The 13434-nt window shown below is 31.7% G+C and overlaps 1 protein-coding gene across 12 annotated transcripts in view; it reads right to left on the bottom strand.

Moving 5' to 3' along the window:
* NF1 (neurofibromin 1) overlaps positions 1-13434 on the bottom strand; it is a 208471-nt gene that overhangs the window by 85224 nt on the left and 109813 nt on the right. For all 12 annotated transcript variants that reach the window (XM_016119150.2, XM_036222971.1, XM_036222967.1 and 9 more), the window contains 5 exons: positions 10702-10860; positions 9836-9933; positions 8514-8660; positions 6390-6536; positions 3332-3442 (listed from right to left, as the gene is read on the bottom strand). In XM_016119150.2, coding sequence (XP_015974636.2) covers positions 3332-3442; positions 6390-6536; positions 8514-8660; positions 9836-9933; positions 10702-10860 — 662 coding nt within the window. The remainder of the gene's footprint in view (positions 1-3331; positions 3443-6389; positions 6537-8513; positions 8661-9835; positions 9934-10701; positions 10861-13434) is intronic.

The following is a 13434-nucleotide window of genomic DNA, read 5'->3' as shown; positions in this document are numbered from 1 at the left end:
CTTGTAACAAGCAAAATAAATTTTAACACATAGCATATTACTTCATAATATAGACTTATAAACATTTAAGAATTCCCCTTTTGAAATAAAGTTACATTTTTTTTTTTTTTTTGGCCACTATAAACAATGCTGTAACTACTGCCCTTGTATTTATGGCATTCCAACGACTATCAGAACATAAGTATGTGGGAAGGAATAGCAGGAAAAAATTCAAAACTCAAAACTAAATTAGGTCAAAATTATGGAGCCACTTGCATGCCTAATTACAGAATCCGGACTTTATATGGGGAGTCAATGGTTCTATTTAACACATTCAGAGACAAGATTAGATTTGCACCTGGAAACTGCCTCCAGAAGCAATGTCAAGATGACCTGGAAGTAGTTATCTGGGGATTAGGCTGTATGAGTACAATACTGCATTAGTACAGATAAGAGCTAATATGAGAGTCTCATTGATGGCAGTGGGGAAAAATGATTTCAAAAGACATTTACGAGGTACCTAAAAGTAATATTAAACCATTAAAATCCAATTAAAAAACAAAACAAAATTAAAACACACACCTGAGGACAGCCCCTGATGAAGGAATAGTACTAAGAGTATATGCTTGATTTAAGAGGCAGCCAGAAATCTACTGGCTGGCCAGCACCTAGCATTAAAGGTTTTGCCAAATGGAGATATTTTTAAGCTGAACCATATTCTCTTTCTGGAATTTGAAGTGTGTAATACTGAAGTAATGAAGAATTACCAGCTGGGGCTAAAGCAGAAAGGATACAAAAAGAAAAAAAAAATCATGATGTAGAGTTGAACATAAAGCCAAGAGAGAGTCAAAGAGCATAAGTCAGTTCTAGAACTGACAGCCAGCTACCTCTGTCCACAACTGGGCTGGATCTGCTTTAATTCATGTGTTTCCCGAGGCCTACCTTCTTGAGAAAATAAGAATGACTTCTTTTCAATAAAAGGGCTAACTAAAACAACTTGCCAAGATCTCACTGCTTAAATTAAAACTTGGTAACTGATAATGAGGAAGATAAAAGAAAGAGGAAATAATTTTATGTGATTTGGTTTTCTAGAATGGGAAGAATGGCAGTGCTACTGAGAAAAATTATTGTTTGAAGTTGATTTGAAGGTACACTGAATTACATTCTGGACATTTTAAGTTTGAAATGTCTGTGGACTATCTGTAACGAGATTGGAATCCACAGCTCAAAACACTTTAATTCACAGTAGTTTAAGGCGCAGAAACAAGATATCAAAAGAAGTCAAACCCAAGTGCTCTTGGACAAAGTCAGCTGTATAGAGACAAGGTCCTCACTATATCCTTCTGGACTTGTACAGTAGAGAGACAGGGCCTCTCTCTGCTCTGCGCTACTGTGTGCTCATCTGTCCTGGAGCTAAGGCTTCATAGCAGGTGAAAATGGAAGCCAGTAAGAGCTCTAGTTAAAGTAAGAAACTGAAAGGATTAAAAATCTGAAATTGGCAGTCATATTGAGAAACAAACTCTCAAAGATACTCTGTACAGAATTTTTAAAAGCATCTCCCCCTCTTTTTTTTTTTTTTAACAAGAAAGATTCAAAAAATTAACTTGTTTAAGATTATGCAGCTAATAAGCAGTAAAGCTGGGAATCCTCAGTACTCTGAAGTCACCATATTATATAGGTTTCCTGGAAATTGCAGTGACTTAATCCCACAGAAGATATCTGCATCAGGCCCATTCTACTTTACCCTGGCCTTTTCTAAATTGCCTCAGATAAGGAACATAATCTTACAGGTTCTGGTCCTAAAAAAAAGAAACACTCTGCTTTGAGGTTTTCCAGAAATCTTTGCTAGTTATAAACTAATAAGAATTTAAAGGGGGAGAAGGACACATATCTCTCTCTCACCACTGTTTCGCTTTTAATTAAACAAAATAGGGAAAGTTGAAATATACTGTTTGTATTAAAGGTTAGGGTTAGAATACAAACATGGCTCATCTCAATTGCAAAAAAAAATTATCTTAGGCAATTTAGAAATAGCAACTGAAATCAAAGTTGGAGAAAGACTTCAATAGGAAGGTGAAGAGATGTCTGTGTACTCGGGGTTGTTAAAGCAGAGGACTAAGAATAAATGCAAAATTCTATACTTTCTTGATACTGTATACCCCAGTTCTTAGGAATTCTTGCTATCTGGATCATCTGATTAAAGGAATTTCCCACCTTTTACTTTCCTTTCTTCACTTCTTCCCCACTATTTCTCAATCTCCATTCCTATACACTGCCAAATCTTCGCCACCCATGGTCATTAAGCCTACTGATATAATTCCTCAATTTATGTTAAATTCAGAAACTCAGAAAGATTAATTCCAGGAGCGGGAAGGTAGATAGGGGCAGAGGGGTCAAATATATGGTGACAGAAGGAAATTTAACTTTGGGTGAATATATAATACATATATGAAGCATTACTGAATTGTATACTTGAAACCTACAGATTTTGTTAACCAATTTCATCCCAATAGATTTAATTAAAAAAAAAAAAAAGATTAATTCCTATAGCTAGTGAATAGCAGAACTAAGACTAAACAATCCTTGAGATTCCAAAGCCTGTGGTCTATTACATCACATTGTCTCTAAGGTTATATTACCATGAGTTTATTATGGCACAATAAATGGGAAGAGGTATCACTAACCAAATGTCACAGATGAGTTCTCAAAAGGAAGGCAGAATGAGACAAGAAAGAAAAAACAGCAGCAGGGAAAGCAATGCAAACATCATACCTATTGTTAAGGAGGAGCTCACAGCATTAACAAAAAGGCTTTCCAAGAACTAGCCTTAATCGAAGACAGCATCGACAAACACAATCAATTTTCTAGGCTGTCACCTACGTCATCTTTATAGAAATTTCCCACAGTTTCTCTGAATTATTCGTTAAATAACCCTCATGCTGTCTTATACAGAATATTACGGAAAGTACTCAGAAACAGACTCTTAGTTTCGTTTCTGCTTTAAAAACAAGTTCCTGATTATCATGTTGTGGATATTATTTAATCAGAATACACCTAAAAACAAAAGATTCTTTGCGATTTTTTACTCTTGCTAATTAATCCACTGTAGATAGTATTAAAAATATGATGTAGGAAATAGAAGTCAATTTGAAATAGGTAGTATGAAAAGCAGTTTCTAATATAACGAGCATCATTTTGGGACAGAAGGGCTCTTTACCCAGCTATATTCTCCCAGGTAAACTTGTTTTTAATTTCAGTAGTCAAATGGGAAAAACCAAACTTGCTGTCTCTCTACATCTGCTATTATTTCAAAAATTCTGTTAAGAGAAAACTAAAACATAGTATATCTTACCTCCGTGCAACATAATAAAATATAGGATTCCCAGCTTTGGAAGTCCCGGCTTGGTAGAAAATACTTAACGTTTTCAAAGCCTTGAATTCTTCTTTTTCATGTACTTGATGCCTGAAAGAAAAAAGAAGAGATTAACTCATAGGCTTTATATTGTCTTTTGAGTATTTACAAAAATCTACAATTGAACCAACAATAAAATACACAAACTGACAAAATACTTAAAACCAAGTTGCTTCCTGAAGGACAATTTGGCAACATGTACCAAATATTTCAAGGTGTTACTCTGAACCACACAGCGTGGTTCTTAGGACGATCCTAAGAAAACTACTGGAGATATTAATCACAGAATTGTTTTTAATCACAGTACTTTTTTCCTAGACAGAATTTGAGTCTTTATTTATTTTTTAAGAGTTCAGTTTATCAACTTTTTGTTTTATGGTTTATTGATTTTCAATGAGTAAGAAAGACTTTCCTTTGCTCATATTTTCTACTTCATGGAGTTTATTCTCATTAATGCTTATAAGTATCTTTTCCAGATGGTTATTCAGTTGTGCCAGCACCAATTATTAAAAGTCTATCCTAATCTCCCTGATTCTGAATACTACTTTTATCATCTATTAAATTCCCATATGTATTTAAATATATTTCTGAAAAGGTATGGTTTAATTTTTATATATTCTACTCAACACTCTGTGTGCATCTTTAACCTGAAGATTTGTTATTTATCGACCCTGAAAAATTCTCATCTGCTGTCTCTTCAAATATTACCTCTTCACAATTCTCTCTAAGCTCTATTTTTAAAACACCTACTAGACATGCTAGACCTTCTCAATCATCTGCATGTTAATCTCTTTCATATTTTCCATTTCTTTTTCTCTTTATACTGACTGTATGCTAGTTAATTTACTCAGAAATTATCTTCCAGCTATGTATTTTAATAGTATTTTATTTTTAAAATATATATATATTTTTTTACCCAGTACTTCTACATGTCTCGTGTCTAAGGGAATAGGGGAAAGGAGAAGTTGTATTATCTCAGTTGCTGGTACCAGGTTGGCATTTGCATTAGATTAATGGAAACAACCTAGATATAATTTGATAAGGGAAATAGGTACACATGTATATAGATAAATTACTGGAAGAATATCTATAAAATGTTAACTGAATTATATGTAAGAGGTAGAATAACAATATTATACTTTCTTCTTTAGACAGCTATGTTTTGAATAATTTAACAGTTTTTATTTTTATAGTTCAGAAAATTATAAAGCTATTTTCACTTTTTTAAAAAGAAAAGTAGGACTTAAAGAGCATTACTGGGAACTTAAAAGAGAGCAAAAATAATACCTAACATCTATTAAACATTTTATCTATATATACCAGCCACTGTTCAAAGTATCTTACACATATTAGATCATTTAGTTTTCAAAAGCACAGAAGATTATTTTGTAAGGAAAGGTAGGGTCTTAGGTAAAAGGAATAATAAAGAGGTTTTCTTAGAAAAATAAAAAATGGCTAGGACCTCAATAATGTTGAATAAAAAATAGTTTTACATTCTTGTACTATGTAATTTTCATTTATGTAATATGAAAATTTTGTATGGAAAATTCAATTACACAAGACTAAATGAGAAAAATATAATAGTGCTAAAGATAAAAATTAAGCTGTAAAAGGGACTGTTTTATATTTATATCTTTTAAAATAATATGGAAGAACTGGAATCATTTGTAGAAAAGTGACCTACAGTAGTTCTCCCTTATCTGCAAGGGGTACATTTTATGACTCCCAGTGGATGCCTGAAACCATGAACAGTACTGAACCCTAAATACATTATGTTTTTTCCTATACATAAATACCTGTGATAAAGTTTAATTTATAAATCAGGCAAGAGATTAACAACAATTACTGCTAATAAAACAGAACAATTATAATAATATACTCTAAAAACTAATAAAAATTATATAAATGGATTTGTGTTCATTATTAAGTAAAATGAGGATTACTTGAATACAAGCACTGCAATATCACAATGATCAATCTGATAACTGAGAAGGTACTAAGTGACTAACCATCAGGTAGCATATACAAAGAAATGATTTCATGTCCTGGGCAGGATGGCATGAAATTTAATTATGCTACTCAGAACAATGCACAATTTAAAATTTACAAATTGTTTATTTCTGCAATTTTTATTTACTATTTTCAAACCGCTTTTGACCGCGGTTAACTAAAACTGTGGAAAGCAAAACTATAAATAAGGCGGAACTAGAATTAATAACAGGTGCAATGCAAATCATGTTATATGTAAATCTTTAATGTAAATTAACTTTTGAATGTCAGATTCTGCTATTTTCTTTTTGCCTCTGATACATACTATGAACAAAACTCTTAATCCATAGTCACTATGAAGCATTTACTAAGTGTAAAATACTATAAAAAGTACTTTAAAGACTAAAGGATTCAGCACTACCCTCACTGTAACATAATAGAGGTGAATGTCTAACAAGGGTTTTTTAGCTCTGAAACTCCCTCTAAATGAGATTCAAAACAAATGTCCTCAGGAGTTTTACAGAATATTGAAATATACTACATTTTCTGAGCTGCAATCTAAATACCATTTACTTTTAGGAGGGTTCTGAAAAATGTTATAGTGTGGTATAAGGAGTTCAGCGCTTAAAAATCAAAGGACTTATAAATTAGATATGGAATCTTGGGTACATCTAAGTAGTTATTAGTTATTTATTTTGAGTTACATTTCTTTATGACAATAATCTTATCCACTCTCGCTGATAAGTATTAATGAAAAAGCACCTCAGAGTAATGTTACAAAATACTATAAGATGCTATTATTTTTTTAAAAAGAAAATCAACTATGAAACAAACCATATTTCAACAATATATAGAGTAAGAGAAAAGCTAAATCCCAAAGCATGGCAACGTGGTTATTGGATACATCTTTCTTGATAATACTATCAAAAATACAAGCATATCTAACAAATGGCCCAGCAGTAAACCCTGCACCTCAACCAAAAAGAAAGCAATCAGGGTGGTACGTTACCTAGTCATAAATTCTTCGAACTTTGAACTGGTAAGGTTAAGGCTGGACCAGTGTGTATCTGCCACAGGTTTGTGCTCTGGAGGACCCAGGTATGCAAGAAGTGTTGCCATCTTATCAAAAGGTCGTCTTCCAACAGCTTTGTGATCCCTAAATATAGCAAACTACTTAGAAAAAGGGAGCAGTTCACATTTAGCAGTACACATTTCTTTAGATTGTTATTTGCTGCATTTCTTTTTATTGTCAGAGAGGGGTCCTACTGACTTGTGAATAGCACCAAATAGACCTTAGGGGATACAAAGTATCACTAAGACATCTCTTAAAATATTACCACCCCCCAAAATACAAAATTTACATAAAAAATCTTTTTTTCCCCCTAATATTCTTAATTCATTACCATTAAACAGGCAATCAGTAAGTAAAAATAACCTTCTGATCCACTTTTCCTCATAATGAAGAGAATCCATTCTGGGAAACCATTATTTAGGAGTTGGACATATTGTCCCTGATATCATACTTCTGCTTAACCAGGGCAAATATGGATTTTCAATAGCAAACATTTAAAACTATGTAAGAATGACAAGATGTTATTTCACAAACATCAAGTTGGCAAAAATCATGGTTTGCTAAGGTCAACTTTGGTGCAGATGTGGATAAAGAGGTACTCTCACATAGTGCTGGTCAAAGTACAAATTAGTGTGTATACTTTGAAAAGCAATGAGTCCGTATCTAGTAAAATTGAGGCTGCAATCATAGAACTCAGCAATTACACATTTAGGTAATATGCAAGGAGATAGTATGAAGAATATTTATTACATCACTACTAAAATAGCAAAAAACAGGAAACGATCCTAAGTATCCATCAATTAGGAAATGCAAAAATAAACTGTAATAGTCATTCGATGAAATGCTAACATAAGTTAAATAAAAACATATCGTTTAAGGAGACTACACTCAATATGTCATTTCTGTGAAATTTTGAAACACCAAACTATGTTATGTATTCTTATAATTTCCTTATTTTTTCAGTTACACAGGGAAAATATCTTTTTTCCCCCAAGAAATAAAATGTTGTAGAGATCTTAATATAGTAAAATAAATAAAATTAAAGCTAGGTGGATCTCTGTTATATTGTGGTCTGTATTTTTTGTGTTTAAAATGGGTGTATTTTCTAACCACCTTCCCCCAAAAAACTCTCTAGCATTAATTGGTGTGAATATGTATGTAAACTATATAACAGAAGTGAATACATTTTAACATTACACAGTTTATTTTAGTGTCACACAGATAAAGCATCTTCGTCCTTCTATTTTAAGACATACATCAGTCATGCTGAGGTCTACTTCAATCCATTAACAATTCATAAAGGATTAAAATGCTCTCTCTCTAAAACTCCCATCTAATTAGTTATTAGTTAGTCTTAGTTATATGGTCTTCTACCTTTCCCATGAATGAGCAAACCATTTTTATTGGCATTTAAAAATAATCTGGACTCATTTTATCTTTGTAAGAGAACTCCTCATACCCAGGAATTTGGGCCCTTTACAAACATACATAACGAGAAAGGACAGTAAATGATTTGATCTACAAAAGACCAACTAAAAACAGCTAATGAAACAATCCTCAAAGAGATGATTTTCAATTATTGAGTATTTTCTATATAAAGCTTTATTTGCATGAACTTAAGAGTATCACAAATGGAATTATTATAAAATTAAAACATTGGCAATGTTTTAATTATTCAATTCCTAAGAATTAGCTGCTCTTCAGATTCAGATGCCGATACTCCTCTGATCTTCTAGTAAATTTAAACTTCTCTATGTCTAGTTGAGTACTATATTTGATAGTCTGCAAACCAAAAAAAGCCAAAGGGCTAATTTGTGATTTCTTACTTAATATTAAAAAAAAAAAAAAAAAGTAGCACCTAAATGTATTGATCATTTAATATGATTTAACCTTTTGCCTACATATGTTTAAAAAGAGTCTACATTTCTGCATTTATTTTTCCAAACCATAATTCTGATTCTAAGAAGATGCAAAGTAAAAGGCATTATTGATAACTGATAATTTACTTAATATAAATTTAAACTGAGAGTTTTAAATATGCCCATGACTGGGTACTCTTACCTGTTGCTAGAAAGATACTGGCCAATTTTCTCTTGATTGTTCCAGAGTAGACGATGTAAAGCAAGCACATTGCCATCACTGATGAAGGAAAGACTATGATTTACTGCATCACTTGTAGGACAATCAGAAGCTATGTCAAGGAAAAATCTTTAAAAAATGCAAAATCATTAGAATTTTAAAAACCAGATACACTCATATATATGTTTGAGTTACATTTATATAAAGTAACTTTGTGAAATAACAGATTACAAATATGCAGGGCTTATTCACACATGTGAAAAATCTTTAAAAAATGCAAAATCATTAGAATTTTAAAAACCAGATACACTCATATATATGTTTGAGTTACATTTATATAAAGTAACTTTGTGAAACAACCGATTACAAATATGCAGGGCTTATTCACACATGTGACTGTCATTAAATGAAACAAGAAGAGACAAAGACAAAGTTGGTCTTCCATTTCTAATACCTGGCTTCAGCTTCAGAGTAGGCTCTGAAGTCAGACAACAAAATTTAGATAAATGAGGCTCCGGAGAGAAGGCTGTTCTTTACAGATAAGAAAATGAGGCCCAGACAACACAAAGTTATATCACCGTTTAGGTGAAAGCCACGATCAGAACCTTTGTTTTCTTAACTTTCTATGCATAATCAGTCAATCTGCTAGAATATGAATCCTGTGCTCACATTCACTTTCTTTCCAATATGGCTTGCAGTGCAATATGGCTTACACCTTTTAAACTACAGTTACAAAGAAATTAATATAAATCATAATGAAAAACTGGAGAAGAGTTATCCAATTTAGTTTGACTATGAGTCAAATCAAATAGATCCACATTGCATGAAAAGTAGAATTCTGGAAATTAATAAAGCACTTTTTCATAAATTATCTTTCATTTCTCTTATATCAACGCAGACAGGAAAATACTGTATAATCCTCAGTTTACAAATAAACACTCAGAGAGAGTTTAAAAAAAAAAAAAAGCAACTAGTTAGTTATGGAAACCTAACAGATCTCAAGTTGTCCAAAATCATAAAAATTCAAGTTACTCATGAACAAAATCTTATGCATCTGTATTATTTGGCTTAAAGAGTAACATTTTAGTATATACTTCCAAGTTGAAGTATCAAAAACATTCTAACATTTTACTTCATCACTGTCTTTTACAATAAAATGAAATAAGATTAATTATGTTCTTGACCTAGAGACGGAAAAGAAAACACCCACACAGGAGCTTCATGTATACTAAGTATATGAACTTAAGTGAAATTGAAAATATTTGATTCAAACAGAGCAATCAACTAAGTGGCGGGCTGCTTACCTTCGTGCTGCATCAAAGTTGCTTTTCACAAAATCATTAAAAGGCCGCATATGCTCTTCTTTTGTGAAGAGAACATGATTGGCTATACTCTGAAGTATCTAAACAATATAACAAGTTATAAAGAATCAAATTATTTATTGTATGAAATCAACACATTTGTATATTCTTTAAAAAAAAATTTTTCTCATCGCTATAATTTCTTCTGGTGGTTAAAATCAATTATTTCTCATTCTATAAAATACTAGATACTGTTTCTATTCCTATCCAAATATAAATGTAATTATTATATATACACATATTTTCCCATATAAAAATATATATTGAAATTTTTTTTATTTTGTTATTTATGCTTACAGCACCTGGTCTTCCTAGGTGGTCTCCTATGTAACTACTAACCAGGCCTGATCCCGCTTAGCTTCTGAGATCGGACATCAGGCTTGCTCAGGGTGGCATGGCCGTAGACCATGGACCATGGCTCCACTGGGGTGCGAACCCAGAACCTTCGGCATGTAAAGCAAACATGCTAACTGCTGCACTATGGAACCATGTCCACGTATCGAAAAGTTTAAATGTCTTTTTAAACAAAAACTCGTACAGCATAAATTTTGGTTTTCATTTCAGAATTTCCAAATGATTACACAGAAAATTATTTCCAGAAGACATTTGCTAATATTTTCTCAGAATAATAAGGCCCACCATTTATAAGTCCAATGAATTCCTTTGTAATACAAATAAAAATAAAACAAAAGCATTTAAGTGAAAACTATCAGGCGTATTAAAAATAAATTTAAGAGAAAGTACAATGAATAAGAAAAACTAAAGATTTATTTGAATTTAAAAGTTAGATTATCAAAATAACTCTTCACCTTTGACATTAACTTCAAGCCCCTTTCGATTCTAGGTGGTGGTTTTTTATCTAAAATCCCTGCTTCATATGGTGAGACAATGGCAGGATTGATAAATCTGAGGAACATGGCACTTCCTACTGCACCGATGCTGTTCTGAGGGAAACGTTGGCTAACCACCTAAAAAACAAGGAGTTGAGAACTGAATTTACGGCTTTAATTAAAACAAGAAAATGGGAAGAAAAAAAGCTTGATGGTTAAGCTTTGCACAAAAACTCTGAATCAAAGACCAATCTTCGTGAACAACACACATTACTATTTTTTCCTACTCCCAACACATCAGTAAATAAAGTTTATCCTCAATTCTTGACCTCCATTATTTTAAAACATAATGAAGGTATCTAAAAAAAAGAAAAAAAGGGAAAAAAAAAGATAAATCTCACAGATGAGTTGTGTAGACCTGAAAAAAGATCTTAATTGTATCATTATTTTATACCACATGTTTGATGAGTAACAAAAACAGACCAAGTTTTCACACAAAGATCATCATATTTTACTAAATTTAACAGACATCAGAGTACGGTCAACTCATTAGACCAAGAAGCTGTTTTTCACATCAAGCCCTTTAAATCTAATACCTAATAGTACATACTTACATTTTGTTGTGTACAACTGAATTTCTTGAGCAAAATGGTTGCCATATACAAAACAAAACTTAGTTTTCTTAGATTCCTATCGAGAGAAAAAACTTACTTACAAGTAACATTACTGATAGTTCCTTTTCTACATCAGAATGCTTTATAATATAAAGATCTACCTATTATTTAAACCATGGAAGAAATGGAATTCTGGGGACCTAAAAGAAAAAAATCATCTCACCAGTAGAAGAGGAAACTCCTTTATGTACCTTAATTTATAATTGTCAAATTATATATATAAAAAAGTTAAAAATGCAAGAAATGGTTGCCCACAATGAAAAACAATGTGAGCACAATGTTTAAAATAGGTTTATTTTCTCTTTTTCTCTTTATAAGACATTCTATTTTGCAGGTAAAGTAATTAGATTGGAGAAAGTGTTATGAAACTGGCTCAAGCTCCTATTTCTTCCCAAGTGCCTCGTTTTAACATATGAAAATGACACTACTCTGAAATTTACATTTTTATAGATAACACATATATTTATTTTTAAGGAACATTTTAGTAATATTTTAATCCCTGTAACTTTTCTTGCTTAGGGTGGCTAACTGCTGCTTAAAGCCATAGCACTCCACTCAGTATTCTGAGATTCCAGGGATAAACCTGCACTTCAAAGGATACTGGGAAAACGAGAAAATGCAATTTATGTGCAGAAATCACATAACTCTAATTATCTTCACAATGCCTCAATAAAGTAATACTTGTCATGAATTCACATAGCTCACTGAATCCAGATTAATTCTGGAAAGAATAAGGATGATTTCATTTCATTCTATTCCCTTCATGTGTGTGTTCTTCTTCACAGCCTAAAATCTCAAAATACTTTTCTACTACATCTGATAGGGAATTAGTAAAAATAAGACTTTAGAGAATAATTTTTTAAGTCGAAGAAAAAATTGAGAAGAGGTTATGATAACAGAAGAGTTATAACTAAATATTCTCACCTTCATTTAAGCTATGTAGCTCAAAAAGCTTCCTCTGTGTTATAATTAGTCCTTTGAGTGCTACTGCATGAAGAACGACCTCACACTTAAATAAGGGGAAACTGGTGAAAGCAGCTATATATAGCCGCATTAGTAGAATGGCTTTAAAACCTAAATAGTGTTTTAGAGTTATTTTTAGCTGAAATATAGTTTTAGAAATAGAAGAAAGAAGAAACTGCAAGTGCTTTTACTACTCTAGCACAATGTCTGGGAGAGCAAGAACATAAAAATGAACATATACATATACACACAAAAAATTCTTTATACAGTTTCATAATGTTCAAAGACCACCATTGCTACTGAGTGGTTCTCTTTAGAACTCCCAAATTTTAATCTTAAAACAGAAGGGACATATCAACAAATCCACAAAATTTTAAAGCCTTTAAAGGATTAGCAAGAAGGAAGCATATTAAAAACTGCTTTATATTTAACTTTAAATAGGTTGTTTTAAAAAATTAGCATATATTCGTTTTAATCCATTAAAACCCTGAAATGGTTTTTTAAAAAAGCTAAAAGCCAGAGCTGGGTTTCCAAAAAAAACCAGTTAATTTATAAAATACTAACCTGCTATAAAAGTATTATAAAAATCAATAACTTATATGCACATGAAAAGCTTTTTAAAATAATTTTGTAAATAGCTATTTACTGGTTTTCTTTAGGACAAAAAAGTTTTAAAAGTATGATTCACATTTATACCTGATTTATGCTTATTACTACTCAGTCTCATAATTTGATGAAAATCTGAGTTAATTATTTCCCAAATGAATACTATAAAACTTATGAAAAGTACAACTTCATCGTCTTCCACATCTTCAAAAATAATTCTTATCAAAACTCACAGTATCCACACCTCGAGAACACACATTGTTTCATGTATCATCTAATTATGTATCTCACTGATGATAATACCACTATATTTGAGAACTAAAACTTGATAAAATGTAATTGATATCAATAAATACTTTTCATTTCACCATTAATTAATACCAATAGAATTTTACTTCATAATATAAACACACTCCAGTGTTGTTTTTTTAATCTGTAAAAATCCAAGACATTCTGCATAAAAGTCAAA

The sequence above is a fragment of the Rousettus aegyptiacus genome, unplaced genomic scaffold (genome assembly GCF_014176215.1).
Source record: "Rousettus aegyptiacus isolate mRouAeg1 unplaced genomic scaffold, mRouAeg1.p scaffold_m13_p_6, whole genome shotgun sequence".
Taxonomy (NCBI): domain Eukaryota; kingdom Metazoa; phylum Chordata; class Mammalia; order Chiroptera; family Pteropodidae; genus Rousettus; species Rousettus aegyptiacus.
This window is presented reverse-complemented; position numbering and strand designations above follow the sequence as displayed.